The sequence below is a fragment of the Myiozetetes cayanensis genome, unplaced genomic scaffold (assembly GCF_022539395.1).
Source record: "Myiozetetes cayanensis isolate MyiCay16 unplaced genomic scaffold, myiCay2020 scf6-25, whole genome shotgun sequence".
In the NCBI taxonomy this organism is placed as follows: Eukaryota; Metazoa; Chordata; class Aves; order Passeriformes; family Tyrannidae; genus Myiozetetes; species Myiozetetes cayanensis.
In genome coordinates this window covers 12,843,686-12,862,297 of record NW_026087853.1, presented here as the reverse complement: position 1 = coordinate 12,862,297, position 18,612 = coordinate 12,843,686, and the positions used below count along the sequence as shown (strand labels likewise).

The following is an 18,612-nucleotide window of genomic DNA, read 5'->3' as shown; positions in this document are numbered from 1 at the left end:
CAAAAGAGAAAAAGATAATGAAGCAAATCAACACCAGCCTAGAAAGGTCTCATTTCTGACCACCAACAGTAAAAGCTGCCAACATTAAAAGTATAAAAAACAAGGTAACTCATTTTTTCATAGATACACTAGTTCTGAATTATGTTGACCTATATCAGGAGTAACTTTCAAGAAACTACAACATAAAATATGTTCTAATTTATGTCTAAAATTAATTTGTAGAAAGTAATTAACATAATCCTTCAAAGTATTACACTATTTCAACAAATATATCTTGAATCATGCCACTGAATTAAGTAATGGGCATAGAGATTAGAGTTATCTTTTAAATGTTTTTGACAACATCTATTCAGATTCAGTGGGATTTCTGGTTTTATAAAGAAATCTTCTGCCTGCAGCTTACAGGTCCACAGGCATTCACTCTGGAGGCATCCAGGTTGTTGCTATTACGAGCATCCTTAGAAGAACTTGTGTTCATGGCCATGAAGCCTCAAACTACAGCTAAAACACAGCTCAGCTGTTTCCACCAAAAAATGCAGCAATTATAATAAAGTCAAATCCATCCTGCAATCCTCCACCTACAGTCCCTGCATTTAACTGGTTGGGGAGATATAAAAATAGAATAGCAGGTACAGAGACATGTAGAAGATGACACTTGTTTCTTAAAAGGTGCTGTGATGCCCTTCACCACCCCAGCACTGACACAAATCTCACTGCTTATCTGATAATTTCTATTCCTGAATACATTTTTGAAATCTTTTTGACTTCTATATGACGAGACAGATTTTTCACTCTTCCCCTTTAGACATTTGGCCTTAAGAATCATTCTGAAACAACTGAAACTTTAAACAGCATAGGACATAAACGAATGTTTAAATGGACACTGACAAGACAAAATGCCCAAGGTTGCTTCTTCTAGTCCAATAGAAGTTTCTCTTTAAAACTGAAAATCAAGTCATTCTTTCGTAATATTTTCAAAATAGATGCTACATATACTTCACGAGGCAAGTGGCATAACCTTGAAGTTGTCTTCAGGAGAAACCAAATTGCTTGAATTTCTGTCCAAGTCAAGTGAACAAAAGAAAAAACAAGCAGGAGAGCTATGAAAAGTACATTATGTTTTTAAATCATCACTAGTTTTAACACAGTGTTTTGAAGACTGTAATTTCTAAACCACAACTTCAGGCAACTGATATGATCTGAGGTGTCACCAGCTCTCCTAATGCTGAGGCTGGTCAGTGTCTGAACAACAGCTCATCCAGGAAAGACAGAGCACCCAGGAAAGACTTGATGTTGGCAAGTGACAGCACATCAACCCATGCCTCAAGCCAGGTCCATGCAGTTGCCAAACAGTCTCTCTTAAGACAAAGTGTTAATACACAAGTGTATGAGTTCATTTGACTGTGGAGCTACCAGGCATGATTTGAATTTGGTGTCATTTCATCCATTCAGGGGGACAGAGAGCCCAGACTTCTAATTTGTTAGAGAAATTAGGGATTGACCTTGTTAAAACTGCATGCTGAAACATGCAATCTGCACTTTGCCTTACCTCTCACTGCTCCTTTATTTCACTGCCAGGGTTTCCTACATCTGGAGCAGGTAAGTCTTCCTTCCGTTGCTGACAAATACTGTCAGGTATGAGGCTGCCATTACAAAGACCATCCCCAGCAGAAAATGTATGTTTCCAGCATTAACTTTGGCTTCTTATACCTGGATCTGAATCTTTATTTTGGTAGGGTTCACACTTATAATTCTTGGGCCTACTTAACTGCACTTTTATACAGAATAGGATCATTTTGTGGTTGTACAGGGCTTTGCCTAAGGTTCTCCAGGCAATTTCATCCTTCCAAATGTCACTGAAATCTACAAAGAACTCCACTCAGTGAGCATGCCTACAGGCAGAATGAAATCCTGCTGAGGATGGTGACAAGTATTAGAAGAGTTAAAAGTAATGAACAGTTAGAGCATGTTACTTTTGTCAGAATGAATGGATACATAAAAAAGGTTTCCTTCGATTTGTAAAATTTCCATGTATTTTAAAAGCATGTCAAGCTATAGCAAACAAGCTGCATGCTGCTGTATCTTGTAATTAAAAGAAAATTATTACTCTCTGTAGTTAAGTGCAAAAGTCGTAAGAATTATGCTTCATACATAAATGAAAACCACAGAGAGAAACATTTTCAAGACTGACTATAGCACCTGCCCTCCCAATATGTTTCAAGGCCATGCCCCCCTCAGCAGAGCAAGGCTGAGACTCAGAAAAGTATTTAAATCTCAGAAATCAAGGAATAAACATCTAGGAGCTTCTGTAGTTTCTGGACCAAACCCTGAGTGAGTAGTGAAATGACAAGTAGCAGGACCTTGTCTAGTCTTCTGACAGCAGAATGGTAGAGTTCTACCATCTCAGCCCATCTACTCTATTATAAATACACAAAATGAACATTCAAACCATAATTATTTTTAAATGGTGGTAACATCACTTGTTTGCCAGAGGTGAACAAAACTTCTGACTGCACAATTATTCATCTCCATATTTCATTCCAAGGAATGTTAGGAAGGATATGTACTACTCAGCATACATTCAGACTATTGCAAAGCACACAACCAAAATATCATCTAAAAGAGATTAATTCCTGCTGAGGATGTTGCCTCTTTCTAGCAATGGCAATAAGGAAGTATATTTTTGATGATCCTAAATCAAGCTTCCAATAGGGAAGATTTTAAAATATTCTTGTGTTCTAACAAAATGTTCCCACTGGTGTTGTAACGAAAGAAAGAGAGAGAGAAAAAACCCATCCCCTGGCAGGAAATTAATTATTGAGCATTCCACTGCTTGATGATGCTCTCCTACATTCTGCGCAGGCTTCCCATTTTTCTCTCTCAGTAAGTGGAGAAATTCACTATGGAGAATGTAAAAACAGAACAAAGAGCAGAAGAGGATCAGTTTATTGAATGCATTTAGAAACCGAACAGACCTCGAGAGAGGAACTTGGTTTGTGCATCACCACACCTGGCATTTGTTCCCTCTTTACATTTCTCTCCCCTCTTCTCCACTTCTGTTTTCTGAAATCACCTCTGTCGAGAACAGATGCACCTGGCTTTCAGCATCACTTAGCTGCAACAGTTTTGAACTGTCACTTCTTTTATTAAAAAAATAAAATGGAAAAATCTCATCTCTTGATGGAAAGGGAAAATAGAAGCCCATCATTATGCACCTATGTCTAAACATCTAGATGTAATCCCATTTTTAAAATCAACTGCCCCCTCCTCCCCCATGTCCAGCCCATTTAGTAAATTTTACCCCTTTCTGCCAATTTTAGTCTCACTGTGGAAAAACTGAAAAACCTACACAGGTCATAATTTCACCCATTAGTTACATGACAAAACGTACAGTCCCTGAGGCTACTTCTGCACCCAGCACATGAGCCTAGAAAAAGTTCTCAATTTAGTGGGATTATGCCACTGCACAAGCATCTCCAGAAGAGCAGACACTTCCCAGTAACCAGCATCTTGGATCCTTCCTGGATATGGAACTACCAAACTAGAGAAGGAAGATGTAACAGACTGAAACAGCATATGCCATCTTCAAATATGCCATCTTCACTACATCAGAAGTGCTCTACAGCTTAGCTAAGGCATAATGAAGAAGTGTTCAAAAGAAATGAACAATTTTTGCTTTTAAAAAAGGAGGTAGAAAGGTTACGGAAAACTACTACAGCAGATGGCTGTATGATTCCTCCAGAAACTTTATTACCAGCTAGGCTGCTCAGGACCCTTTTGCATGGTCATCACCACTTGGGCTCTTCCATCAGCTGCTGGGCAGGATGGCTTGCACTGTACTGCCTCTATCTGCCTGGCAGACTTCACATTTGTCTGGCTCTGTGCATCAGCAGCAGAAGTCTCCATAGCTGCACACAGAAATTCAGTGTTTTCATGTGTTGTTCATATCTGCAAATATTTATCTGCTGCCTCCCATCCTCTCCTTATTCCTCCTGGGTCTGTATTAATATAATGGGTTCCCCAGAGACCAGGAAGCACCTTCACATATGCAGAATGTCCCGCTGAAAGGGAGCATTCTGGAATAAGACAAACTATCCACTTCATAGCACCTACTCTAAGCACAGCTGGTCTTGCAAGAGAGCGCTGCAGGAGCTGGAGATGCAGCAGCAGACGAGGCCCCTCACTGCGTGAGGTCCTTCGTGTGGCCCTGGGAAGCAGGGCCCTGCAGGAGCTCTCATGGTGCTGATGGAAACTCTGCATCCTGCTCACCTAGTTTTTCATTGCAGACTCTTGACTTTTTAGCACATCCAGGCTGTTACTGATTGTGCAACTGATAGGGAATGATACTAGCAGTGATTCGGATCACATTGTTTTGAGAGGAGGGAATGAATTTTGAATTATAAAGCAGGAGCAAGTTCAATTACTACATAAAAACATGGAGCATATGCTGCCATTTTACAAGAAACTGTTCTGAAGAGAAGCACCATGCTCTGCCACCAAGCTCCCAAGCGACAAAAATCACACTCTCATGAGTATCAGACTCACCATCTGTAAAATGTTTTTCATCTCTAGAAGATAATGTGAGAACTATGTGTTACAAATCATATATTTTGTGACAGATATTATCACTTGCTTTGGAGCAGCACCTTAGAACAAATGCTTTTTCTCCCCTATAAGAGCTCACATGAGGCATAAAACTTCTTAAAACCCTATTTAGCAGTGCAAGTGAGGTGACAACTAATATATGTCTCAGAATTTCTCTTGTATGGTAAGAAGGGAACAGGAGGTTTTTTTCATGAACATAATGTCATTCAAAGGAATTTGCTCTGTAGGATGGCATTCTCCTACAGGACTGCAGGAATTTTTGATAAGGCTGTGTGCATCTCTATAAATGAGTTTTAAGTTCCAGTTTTAACTCCTTCTTCTACCAATGACTGACAGGCAAAGCCAAAAACCTATTACTCTTTTTAAGAACAGATTACTTTTGTATTCCTTCTCAAAAAATGTCCATGATTAATGATTGAATCTGCTACAGTTTTGAGCAACAAGAGATCAGCCATGCTATAATACACAGAATCAAAGAGACTGAGCCAAGAGTCAGAAATGTAGAATTACACTGTAATGAGAGACAGTCAAAACCCAAGGGGAGATCAACAGCTCTTGCTGTACTCGAAATCTGAATTTCAGAGGTTAGGATGATGCAGGTCAAAATGCTGTGGAATGACCCCATCAGCAGCTAACTGCATTAATACAACATCAGAGCTTAAAGAATGGCTAATTTGACTCTCTTCTGATAAATTATACATCTTCTATAATCAATCCAAATTAAAATTAATTTCCAGCAACTGCACTGCTCTGCCAGTAGACAGTGCCTTAATATAATTATGCATAGACAGGAAGAGATAATGACCTCTGATTCAAGTCTATTATTTGTATGGAACATAAAGATACATCACAGTATTATGTGAGATACTGATTAAGACTGGTATGTTACATTAAACAAATTGTTCTCCCATAAACCACTGCTGCTTTTTCCTCTTCCATCGATTCTTGCTGTCCTTGCCAATCACGACGAGTTACCTAGTGAGGGGCAAACATAACTTTGGAGAAACTACTACTACTCTGACACCGATCTACCTTCAGACCCAGGCATTTGCATCTCTTCCGCCTGAAAAACCTGTGGCAGAATAGAAGAGCATCTCGTAGATGATTTATCCAAAAGCTCTGTCCATGTTTATTCAACAGTAGCTTTCTAGAAGATACATTAAATCGAGTCCTCTGATAGCCATCTGCTTCCGCTCAAATCGCGCTGCTCCAGACCCGGAGTCGTGCCCTGACCGCGGCCGAGTGACCCCGGATCTCCAGGTAGGGACGGCGGGAGGGCGCCTCTGTACGGCCCCGCGGGGACCCCGCACCGAGGCTCCCGTTACCCACAGCGGCACCGTGAGCCCCGCACCGCCCAGCCGGACAGATACCCCCGGCCGGGAGCGACCCGAGCCGAGCCGAGCCGAGCCGGAGCTCGCAGCTCCCTCCCCGACGGCGCTCGGGGGCGGCTGTGGGTGGCAGCGCCGCCCGAGGGGAACACGGGTTGAGCCGCCCCCGCCGCCGCAGCATCCCCAGCGCCCGCGGAGCGCCTGCGGAGCCCCCGCGCCCCGAACCTGCCCCGGGCCCGGCGCCGCTCGCCCCAGCGCCGGGGCTCCCCGCGGCCGGACGGGCCGGCGCCGCGCTCGGGGGAAACTTTGGCCCCGCCGACCTCCTCCCCCGGCCCCGCACCCGCACCGCCCCCGCTCCGCGGGGCCGGGGGAGCCCGCGCAGGGCGGCCCGGGGGGCGGGCGGGGGAGGCAGGAGCGGCGCGGGGAGCAGCTGGGGCAGGGAGCGGGGCGGCGCGGGGGCGGAGGGAGGGGTTTCTGCGGGGGTGTTGGTTTACCTTGGAGGTTCTGCACTCGGATGTCGCTGATGTGCCCGATGAGCTCCTCGCGCTGGAACCAGTCCCACTCCTGCCCGGCCATGGGGACGCGGGGCCGGGGGTGAAGGGGGCGGCGGGAGCCGGCGGCGCCGCCACCGCAACCGCCGCCTCCTCCGGCACCGACGGCGGGCACGGAGCGGAGCGGAGCGGGCGGAGGGGCGGCCCCTCTCCACGCCGGCTGCGCCCCGCCCCGCGTCCCTCCCTCCTATCCCTCCCGCGCCTCCCTCCCTCCCTCCCTCCGCCCGCCCGGCCGGGAGCGCCGGAGCGCTGGCGCGGGGCGGAGAGGGGCGGGGGTCCGGCAGTGCCCCCCGGGGCATTGCCCTGCCCGCCTCCCGTTCCTCCCGCAACAGCGGCGGCCGCGCCCCCGCATCGCCCCCGCACCGCCCCCGCTCCGGCCGCCCCCTCGGGAGGGGGTCCCGCGCACATCCCGCACAGAGCGACCCGTGCGCGCTGCCGGGGGGGCTGCGAACAACGCCGAGCGTGTGTCCTGCCGTGCCTGGGGACTGGAGAAGGGTCGTCCCTAGAATAATTGTCATGCAGCCACGGCAGCGATGGAAGAACGAAAGTATGAGCAGTAGAGGGGTTTTCCTCGTGGGGATCAAATCAGTACCATTATACATTATAAACACTTATATTTGCATACAGATTTAGCTTGCTCTTGCTAGTCTGTTTGGGCTGTCAAATTTCCTTTGAGGTAAATATTCACATTGGATGTCTTCATTTACACCTTTTTTCATCAAACTTGGACAGTAATTGTTACCACGGCTCTGCAGTGTCACTAAGAGCTGTTTGCTAGAAACCTGGTGAACAGCATGAACATTTCCTTCGCATATGACGCGTTTCATTACAATATGCTACTATTTGTACTTACGTGCCTGTTTTCAAACCATGACGACTGTATAATGTAAACAGCAAACTTTGACACGATCCAGTCAGACCAGTATAGCATCAAGAGTTAGACTAGCAGAACACACAACAGGAGATCTACAAAGTTAAATATAAACAAACTGGGATCTAGAAATTGTGGTTCTTTCAGGTTGGAAGTGTTTATGTGATCCCAAGCAAACACTTATTCCACAAAACCAGTTGTTTCACCCAGCTCAGGAATGCTGTGCTCTTCCCACAGCCTGCTCTGGTGATTTCTCTATTACTCCTCAAAATCAGATGGAGATGGTAAGAAGGCAAAGTCATCCCTTAAGCATCTAATAGGGATTCATCACCACTATAGCATGCAGCAGTCAGCTATCCTAAGATGTAGTCTCCAAGAGTGGAGCAGTCTTCAGCTGCTTATATACCCAGATTGGAAAGTTTTGCACAGGTGTAAGGACAGATGGATACCATGACAAAGAGTTTATAAACCTGAATGCAAGGAGCAGAGAAAACAGCTTGTGAAAAAGAAAAAGCATCTCAACTCAGACAGATCTGCAGGAATCACAATGCTGGGCTTTGACTTCATTTTACACTGGGAGGACCTGTTTTTTCCAGGAGTTATCTGAGAGGGCTGAATGCATCAATACCACATTTAGAGGTGGAGCTGGAAACTGAGCCAGTGTGGCTGTGGGAAAAACATGTGAATGACTTCACAGCATCAGTGAAATAGTCTGCAAGAGGTGGCTGGAGGTCCCCAATCCTCACTGCAGCTCGAAGCAGGACTGCCTTCAGTGCCACATGGGGACAGCTGAGGCTTTGTCCAATTGTGTGTGGGCACCTTCCAGGAGCTGGAGTGTCATGAACTCTCTAGATAGCCTGTCCCAGTCTGCACTGGCCTGCTCTTGAGACCTCCCAGTGGCCATTTGCTCTGGTCAGCATGCCAGCTGGAGAAAGGGGGATGATACGAGAGGAAGGTAAATGAACGAGGAGTAACGAACCAGTCAGCAATCTTCAGCAGCAGACTCCACCATTTCTCTGGGCGACCTGTTCCAATGCTTGACCATCCCTTTCAGTGAAGAGGTTTTTCCTAATATCCAATCTAAACCTCCCCTGGAATAACTTGAGAGCATTTCCTCTTGTCCTATCACTTGTTGCTTGTGAAAAGAGAATGACCCCCAGCTGGCTACAACCTTCTTTCAAGTAGCTGTAGAAAGCCATAAGGTCTCCTCTGAACTGCCTTTTCTCCAGACTAAATATCCCCAGCTCCCTCAGATGCTCCTCACACAACTTGTGCTCCAGACCCTTCACCAGCTCTGTTGCCCTTCTCTGGATATACTCCAGCACCTCAATGTCTTTCCTGCAGTGAAGGCCCTGAAACTGAACAGGATTCGAGGTGTAGCCACAGCAGTGCCAGGTATAGGAAGACATTCACTGTGCTGGTCCTGTTGACTACACTGTTTCTGCTGTAACTTCTCACTGCCAGCCCCACCTGGGGTGTGATATTGCAGCTGTGATTCATTGTTCTTGCATATTTTCCTGGAATTAATTACTGCCTTCACCCTCCTCCCTATCCTCATGCAAGAGGTGCCCAGCTCCACTGTCATGGTAGCTGAGGGTGCATCCCATGCCACTGACATCTCCAGGCCTGCCAGATGGCTGCATTTGACCTGCACAGCCTGGATCTCAGAGTCAGGCTGGGTTTAAGATGTAAATGATTAACACTGTGGGCACAGGGAAGTTAAAACTTCCGCTTAGAGGGAGGAGAAGGGCATTAAACCTTTCTTACCTGGGAAAGCACCTGCTCAGTGCTGACCTGCCCTCTGAAGGCACGATGGCAGAGGTTGGTGCGGTCCAGCAGCAGCACAGGCTGGGGCTGCCTGCTCTTCCTGCGCCAATGGAGGCGAGACCATAAGCACAGCAGCCGCCCCTTCTCCTGTCAGAGAGTCAGGCTGGACCTCAGCAGGGGGTTCAGGCCCATCTGCCAGGTCTGACCACTCCAGTTTCTAGCCCCACATATCAGTATAGGCTGCAATGACCTCATCTTAATACATTGGGGTGTGAGCTGCTGTGAATGAAAGTCAGTTTCACTTAGCAGGTGTGCAGCTCTGTCCAGGGAGGCAGCAACCATGCCACCTGCATTTGTCCATCCGAGAGTCTTTAGTACCTTCACCAAACCAGCTTTGTGGTTAGAAAAAGCCCTCATAGGTAGAACCTCCTCCTAGATAGTTGTAAAAATAATTGCAATATATGCAGAACCAAGTACTCCAAAATGGAAAGGTAAGCTTCTAAAATTATAAGGACATTAAAAAATTGTGAGATCCAAAAGGGCATCCTTTATAAACATTTTTCTTTAATTTTTTTACGTTCTTCCCCGCAAGCTGGGGTCTATGAATCAGCTCAGCAAGAAAGTACGAAATCTGAGATTCTCGCATAAAGCCAGAATATTACTTGTAAAATCTGTAAATGCTTGTGGGAAATTATCTGTGAAAATGCTATATGCCTTCTAAGAACTAACTGATTGTATACAGTGAGGAATAAAGAACTCTTAAACAAAGAGTGATTTCAGATTTTATTAACAAAGTCCACTTGCCTTTTGATGTTTAAGGACTATTCTATAACTGAAAAAGCAGGTTACATTTAATTAAGTCCCCTGGCTCAGACTTGTTACTTAGGGTAACGCTGTAAACACTTGGCAGAGACTCTGAACTATAATAACAGGTTTATTAAAAATAGAGTTTGGTCACATATGAGAAGGCAGGGAGTCTGATAGGAAGTTCATGGGGAACCTACCACTGCTCTACATATCCTTCATCTTTTTTTTATTAGAGTATGCAGAATAAAGATGTTAGAAATGTTTTCGTTTCCCATCCTTTGCATATCTTACCTGTGAGTGATTTAATGAGTTGAATTCTCAGTTTGAGAATAAAATCTCTACTTGTAGATTGTGTGATAGTAGGAACAAAATGGTGAAATCCTACAGCTCAGCTTTGTGCCTGTCCAGATGGAGGGTGCCTTGTGGCTCCTGCTAAAATGGCAAGGACGCTATTTCTGAAATTAAGGGAGATATTTATGCCATTGTAGCTAAATTGCTTTTCCTTTATAAACAGAGTTCCGCATATGAACACTCATTCCAGGAATGGGTTTTTTTCTGGCTTTGTTTAAACCAGTTCCAGACCAATGGTAACCAGAAAAAGATGTTGTCTATCTTGCAATAGGTACACCTGTGTGAAAATATCGCATGTATTCAACCCAAATCTCGGAGAAGTGTAAATTCCTATCCTTAGCCATCCATGGCTGCTTTGGCCAAAGAGCTACAAAACCAGGTTCCCACCGATCCTTCCTAGACCTCCCTCTGCCTACATTCCCAAAACATCCTTGTTGAATGCCAGAGGTCTCCAAGGTGCTTCTCTGCCCATGACTAATAGTGTTTTGGGAAAGGTCGTGGGCGTTTGAATCCTGCCCCTGCACTACTGGCATAACCCTTGAGTTTTGCATGATCTTATGGCTTGTTAAAGAGGCTACAGAGAAAGTGAGAATCTCACTCATTTTTTAATCCTTTTAGTCTTTCTGAAGCCTTCCAGAAAGAGGATGTAAAATCTTACCCTATAGCTGAATGAGAAAGAGGGAGGAAAGTTAAAGTCTGTAACACAGAAAAGTAATCCACATTCTTATTTAACTCTCATATTTTACAGATACAGATGTAATTTTACATTACAACCTGACCTGAGTGGTGACTCACTTTCAAGGCAATAATCATGCCACTATAGGTCTCACCAACACCAACACTTTATTTTCCTTGCTTAGACCATATCTGAAACACCAACGAGTGCCAGCCGTGAGAAAAGACTCATCAGCTCTCCCAGATGAATAGGTAAGTGAAGATTTCAATTCTATTACCCTGTCTGACAGCAGCCACCGCTTAGTCTGGCTCCTCTGCCCACACACATGTAAACAATGGGAGGGGTACCATGTAAAACAGATTTTCAAAGCAAAACACCAGAAAAGTCAGGAGAAAAAAAGACAGTCTGAGTTCAACCAAGTAAACAGGAGACACTCAGAAAAAGGTGTGAAAGGAATAAGAGGTATTGTAATAAGAGCAGGAAGTAAGGTCATGTACAAAAAAACCCCAAATAAGCTATGAAATGTAAGTGCTTTATGACTCCTTTAAAGGCAAGGGAGAGTATTATTAGATGTGTGTTCTACTTCTCCAGCCAAAGTTTGATAACAAGCAATGATTTAATTAATAAAATTTATAAAGTTTATGTTATCAATAAAATGAACACCAGCTTAAAAATAGGAGTCCTGTGCCCCACTAGACCCATCCTCCTCTTGGTCCCTTTCAGGTGCTAAGAGAGGAAGAGAGGTAGCGACTCTTGGCCCTGCCTCAGTGTACCACTGAGCATAAGTACAGACTCTGGTTGTTGGCCAGCCTCCTTTCCATTGCTCTGTTGTGCCTCCTCCTTCCTTGACTCCCAGAAGTCCACCATGTAGGCCACACTGATGAACCACACTGATTCACAGCTGTTGTCAGGTAATGGCAATAAATAGGCTATGGAACTTGCTAGAAGGTCTCTAAGTGTTGTGTATAAGTTTCGTCACACAGTCCATCAGTAATGCCAGGAGCTACAGTGCCTTCTGACATGGGAGCTGAATTTATTTTATTTGCTTTCTACCAAGGTAAAGTTTGTTTGAACCAACTTGATAGCAAAATGCACTTGCTATTTTCAAGAGTTGGTCTTTTGGGATGATGGTGTGACATCAAAGGAACAGCTTCCATGGGCAAGAGCTGTGCAGGTGAGGTCCTTCTGATCCTTCACCAGGGCAGCTGGTGTGGTAGGAGCAGGGTTGTGTGGGTCGCTCTCAGTCCTTCCTCTGTTGTTTTTTTCATTTGCTTCAGTAAGCATAGTTTATTTTAAGGTGTGATTTGTTGAGAACATGCATGCTTTATTTGACAGAGGCAAAGAGAAAGGTCCTTCACTGGCCTTCAGGCTGGTTTACTTATTTTCTGTTTGGTTTTGTGCTGTTCTTCCATGCAGATGGAAGTTGGAAGAAAAGGAGAGTAGTTATGTAAAACTCATTTGAATATTATGTACTTGTGGAGCTGATTTGTTTCTGTTGCCATGAGCATTTCATTCAAAATCTCCTCCCTTACTAGGGCAAAACCCTTCCTTGATTCAGAGAGGACTTGACGCAGGAAAAGATCCATCTAGTTTTTGGAAACTTGTTTGTTGTTTTTTCCCCTTTATTCCCCTTCTGGTTTTCCTCTGTTTCTGGTGGTTGCAGGATGCATCCATGTGACATTGTGTAATTGTGCCCCTTTGAGCCTGACTTGCTCTCAATCGTCTGTGACCAACTGAATTCAGGACCTTCAGATTCCCTTCTGCTCCAGCACGCTATGAAGATTTGTTGCCCAAGTAGATACTGAACAAAGGTTACAATGTTTACCAGAAAAGGAATAATTTTTCCATTGCTAGGTGTTATATAGCACCCTAAAGGCCAGGCAAAAGACCCAAAAAGTAAGTAAGGTTTTCACCTTGAGAGCATCCAAGTGTCTCCTAGGCATTTCCGTCTCTTTACAACCTGCTCCCATAACGTGAGCTTCGTGGTTTCATCCTATCTGATCCCCATGCAAAGGCAGAGTTGCTGGTCTGGTTCAAGCAGAACCTTAAACAACAACCCAAGAAACGGAGGGGCCTATGCTGTGGCAGGGCTTACTGCGTGGAAGGAGAGAGGGACAGCAGAGCAGTGGCTTGGTGTGGTGAGTGTCTCTGCAGACCATGATGCCTGACAGTAGGATTCCACAGGGCTGTGTAAGGTGGTGAAATTGTGCAGGAAGAAACAATCCAGCTGAAATTGGTCAGGGGCGACCCTCTTTGTGGCACCATGTTCAGCTTCAAGTGACCCTGGCTAGACAAGTTACCATCTTCTGCCTGAATTATCCTGATCAGAGAAACTTGTGGTACTTTCATTGTATTCCCTGGAGACACAAGTCAAGGCCCCTGCAATAATATTCACTGGCAAAGACTATTTCTGGACATAACTACAAATATTTAATGTGGGGTAAATTATAAATCAGCCTGCTCCAACACCAACCAGAAATGAATGCTGCAAGTAGAAAATGGAGATTGCAAGGTCTGTTTTTTACCCCATGAATATTAGGATTGGAAGCAGGGCAGCAGGTAGTTATTAGTGTTCCAGCACTACAGTTGCAGATCCTATAAAAATAATGCTACCATTGCTGGCTTTTACACATAGATTTTCATCTGCAGATTTCAAATCTCTTGTAATTTTCTGTAATTTCCTGGCATAACCTGCCTGATACAAAAACTACAGTAGCCCTGAAATATTATTTGATATTTTAGAAAACAACCAGTGTATCTTTGCAATGAAATGCTTGTGGAGGAATGAATTATGTGTGATCTATTCTGAGTACTTCATCATAGTAACAAAATGAATTAGTTTTTTAGAAGCCAGGAAGCAAGAAGGCTCCTTTTGAACTGCCTGACCTCTTTCACAGCACTGGAGGTGTCAAATATTCTTCAAATGCAACAGTCAGCTAAACTCCCTGCCGATGCAGCACCCCACAGGAGTAATTAAACCTTCCTCCTGTTTGTTTGTTTCTGTTTGAAGAAGGGGTTTCATTTTTACATCCAGTGTCAAGTCAGCTTGACTGTGAAAGAGATGTGAGAAGAGATTTCTTCCCTGGCCTTCCCAAACAATATTAGCTTTGGAAGTAAAGTAGCAGAAATATATAAATGCTTCAAATGGAGGGCCTGTTCCCTGTAGCTGATAAATAAACTGAATAATTTTTTGAGGTAAGAAGTGGATGACTTTGATGCATAACCTGCCAGGCAGAGGCTTTTGCAGTATGAGATGCACTAATGGTTCCAAGCTCTTTCAGAGCAGGCATTTTCAAACCTTACTTGTATTTCCCTGAATATTTAATGTCACAGTTCTGCCAGAAGCCTCTGAAAATAGGGAGAATTAAAACCCATTGGTCGTTCTGTAGCAGAAGGAAGTTGATGATTTAGAAAGTTTCTCTGTACTGTATTTCAAAGCGTGACCTTGAGGAGCTCTAGAAATGTCGGACATGTCCTTGTGGTGTCTGTACAAGCAGTTTACAAACATGAAGTCATGGTTGGTGGTACTTCACCTGAGCACAGTTAAGTACAAGTATCTGTCAGGGTTTATCAACCTTTAACCAATATGTCATTAAAGACTAATCACTTTAAAAGTCACGTTAGAGAACACACAGTGGAGCTTTTGCTTAACCAAGTTTTGATGTCCCTGCTTTGCTGGGGTCAGCTGGGCCCTCAGGGTTGGTTTGGAGAGCAGCACTCCAGTGAGGATGTTTCTAGTGAGAGGAAGGCTGCCTGCTTCCTTCTCATCTGTTCTTGTCCCCTTTTCCAAATGCATTTTCCAAATCAAGGTCTGGCTTTTAAACACATCCTTTACACAGAAACATCTAGAGATAAAACAAAAAGTGGTATCTGGCAGGTGTGTGTCACCAAAAAGAACTTTCTGTGCTCAGTGTGTAGGTATTTGTGTGGGCATGAGCATAGAAATGCAGGCTGAAGTGATAACTTGCCAGTGGTTCAGCATGAGGATTTCATCAAAGTTGCCTCTCCCCATGTCCAACCTCCCCCTGCATCATCCGGTCACACCTGTATCACAGAGATGAGTTGAGGAGCTAAAAACCAGATTGATTTATATGTATGTATTCATTAGTTTCCCCTGTCTAATTACTTCTTTGTAAAAATGAACAACAGTTAAAGAAGAAGGCAAGAGTATGAGCAATCATCACTTGGCAAATATTAGGTCAGCTTTGATAGAAATATCTGTACTTTGCTTCTGAGAGAGATTCAGGAATGCATCCATTTACGTTGTAACACCCCTGACTTGAACTGGCAGATGATCATAGATGTCATAGTACAAATTTCAACTGGTGTAATTTGAAAAGAAAGCTTGGAGATGGAAAACACTCTAATTCTTCTCTTAGAAGAACTGCTAAAAAACCCATTTGGTGCAATCTTCTACCTCTCAAAACCAACACAGTAGTAAGTGATAGGTTTGAATGGAAGTCCCAACACCAATAACTGTTTCCAATACTGAGAACTGTTGAGGTAAAAATGTGACAAATCTCCTAGCTTTGTTAAGATCTGATAAGGCTGCCAAATTGCCCAAAACTTGAACAATCAAGGATTTTCTTTGGTGTACTCGTGTGTTATTATACAAGTCAATGGCTTATCCCATTTGATCCAAACGAACTTTTATGGGAGCTTTTTGAGATTCCAGGATGAGGTGAAAGTGTGATGACATGTAATCGTGCTGGAGAGTTCTGCATTTTTGAATTTTTTTCTGAATTTTTGTATTCAGTAATTTTTACCAGCATTTAAAAATCATGTTGCATTTTATTGCACAATTGGTTTAAAAATATGTGTATGCCCAGGAGCTCCTTCTTATGATCATTGGTGAGAAACACCACTGAAGTGTTTCATGAAGAGGCAAAGTGTTCAGGGCTCTTCACATATACAGTTAATTTTCCTCTTAAGAAGAAAACACCAGGCCCCAAGGGTTTTTTAAATACACTGGGGAAAAGAAAGACAAAAACCAATGGCCAGAAGCTGAAGCCAAGATGAATCCAAATGAGGAGATTTTAATAGTGAGTCAGTCATCCAGAGAAATGATGATTTGCCAACTCTTGATGTCTTCAGAGAGAGAGCATGCCTTTCTGGAAGATGTGCCATACTCACAGTACAGCGTATTCAAAAGTGGGTTAATTGAATGAAGTATAATGACTTGTAAAATAAAAGCCATATCACAGGATCTGTCTAATGGCCCTTTGCCTTTAGTTTCGTGAAGTTTATCTTAAAAGGGTATTGCTTTTCTTTTCATTTTTCCAGCTCTTACACAGACTAGCTCAAAGAGTTTTAATTCCACTCCTTACAGATTTCTACCTAGGAAAATGAAGCCATTGAGCAAAGCAAAAGTCATAAGAGCAACTGTGAAGTGATAACAGTATGCAGTTAGTGCTCAGCCAGTGGGAACTAATTCACTCATTCACAAAGCTACAAAGCTGCCGTCAGACGGCATTTTTTGTTGCTATCAAACAGATTGCGATTAGATCCACTGACAAAGGTGAGTGGTTTGATAATTATAATTTAATCCTCTTCTATCAATTCAGCAAGACAGTCACTAAACCACGCAGTCCATTTTTTTGTGACATTATCTGAATTTATAGTCAAAACCGTTGCCACAACGTTTGAAAATACATATTGCTAAGCACAGTTCATAACTCTCTTTGTGTCTAACCTGTATGACCTCTCTGCCACAAGTGTGTATAAAATAATCTATGTATGTACCTATAAACACACATATATAAGGAATTAGTGAATATGGGAGTAAATAGAAGTGTTGTTGGAGCATAAACATGTGAACATCTGATTTGTTTGGTGCTGTTTCTGCCAGTCATACCCACCTGTGCACAGGAACCCACTGCCTCATGCTCCTCTCGTGCAACTTCACAAAGACTTGTAACATTGACATGGCATCATGGAGAGGCTCAGGGAGTCAGTGGGTACCCTGCTACTGGGTGATACTTGTCAAGAGCTCATCTTCCCCATGTAGGTGTGTACTGAGAGTTAAAACACAAATAGTGACACACCTGAAGGATGTTATCATTGTCATCATTCACTCAATTCAGAGCACCTGCATTTGGAAAATCTGGACATTGTTTTGGCTTTGGCTGTGGCATTGGGCATACATGATCACGTGTAAGACATTTAATTTCTCTGAATTAAGGACTGAATTTACAGGACTGGATGCTCTTTGTTTACTATGCCCTACTTCTACCAGTTCTTTTAAGCTGCTACACTCATATGTCTTCATGTGGAGGAAGTTTCAGGAAAGCCATGTGGTTTCATTTTTGCCTGTGTAAACAGAAAACAGTGCCTGTATTTTGGCTGGTAAAAGTAAAGGAACAGTGATCAGAGTTTTTATTTGTTCATATTTTGGGGTAGGGTATGAGATATACCTGTGCACAATTCTTTTTTATATGTTCTTTTCGAGCAACTCAGTTGGTACTGCACATGCTTAACCCTCTACCCTTACCAGGAATGGTTCCAAAGTTCTTAACCAAAGGCCATCAGTAACCTCTCCAGATTATGGAAGGGGTTGCACCTCTGGTACCAGAAATGCTCAGGCTTCTTGTCAGTGCTGCTGCAAAACATATTTGCTTAAAAGCCTCTTTTCCTGCTAGGAAGAAAATTTGGGGGAGCGATGAAGTATGTTTTTGCTTCAGCAGTAGTGGAAGAAACCTAATAAAATATGCTTCACTTGTATCCTAGAGGTGAAAGTGCAAAAATGGAGCAAGGGGAATAAAACAAACAAACAAACAAAGTGGTGCTTATTGTTTTGAGAAATCTCATCATCTCTGAGCTGACTTCAATGATTTTTGAGCAGCTGAAAGCACAGGGTTGCTCTGCCTTTCCTGCACAGCTGAACAGACGATATATCAGTTTTACATCAGTTCCCAGCTGATAGGGAAAGGATTGCAATCTGCTTAATAGTGCCTTTGCTGCAGACAAGTAGATGTCATTTCTGAAGGAAAAATATTGGAAGCACAGCTATTTCCTGAGACCGAAGGAGACAGGCCTGCAGCCATCGGTTATATTTGGGAGCACCATGTCGTGTGTCTGTGTGTCTGTGTGTCTGTGTGTGCGTGTGCGCAGATTCCCCCCCGGAGCAGTGGCCTTGAGTGCACAGCCACAATCAGTGTCAGCTCTCACCTCGTGCATTTTATGTGCTGTAAAAGCCACAGCTTTATTCCCACCCTGGTCCTCAACTTCTAACAGCTCCTCTTTCTCAGAAAGCTGGAATAGCAACACACAATGCACAATATAACACCTCTCTCCCTGTTTCTTCCCACAGACCAGGCATTGAGCACTGGTCAGGAGCCATTAGCACCCAGTTCGAACACAATGTAAATTCTATGAGAACTCATTGTTTTTATAAAGATCGCATGCAATTTGTTGCCAAGCAGCCTCCACAAATATTTAAAGCCTGCCTCTTTGTCCACACAGCATTTTCTTTAAAAAAAAACCAACCAACAAAACAAAAAATAACAAGAGCTTTTACTTTGTGCCATAAAGGCTGAGACATAATTAACCTCTTCCTGCACGGGAGCCAGACACTGGAATGATGGAATTATTGACACGTGCATGTGTTCCATGGGGATGATGCTGGAGAGGACTTGGCTTGGAGGCTGGCTATGTATT

General features: G+C 43.7%; 1 protein-coding gene and 1 long non-coding RNA gene across 2 annotated transcripts in view; both read right to left on the bottom strand.

Annotated features, from left to right (window-relative positions):
* The window catches only part of CLMN (calmin), a 72,060-nt gene extending 65,481 nt beyond the window's left edge, over positions 1 to 6,579 (bottom strand). Inside the window, exon 1 of the mRNA XM_050336473.1 lies at positions 6,428 to 6,579. Within this exon, the coding sequence (XP_050192430.1) occupies positions 6,428 to 6,509 (82 nt within the window). The 5' untranslated portion in view covers positions 6,510 to 6,579. The remainder of the gene's footprint in view (positions 1 to 6,427) is intronic.
* Positions 1 to 18,612, bottom strand: part of LOC126651012 (uncharacterized) — a 292,912-nt gene that overhangs the window by 68,645 nt on the left and 205,655 nt on the right. The gene's annotated exons all lie outside the window — the stretch shown is intronic.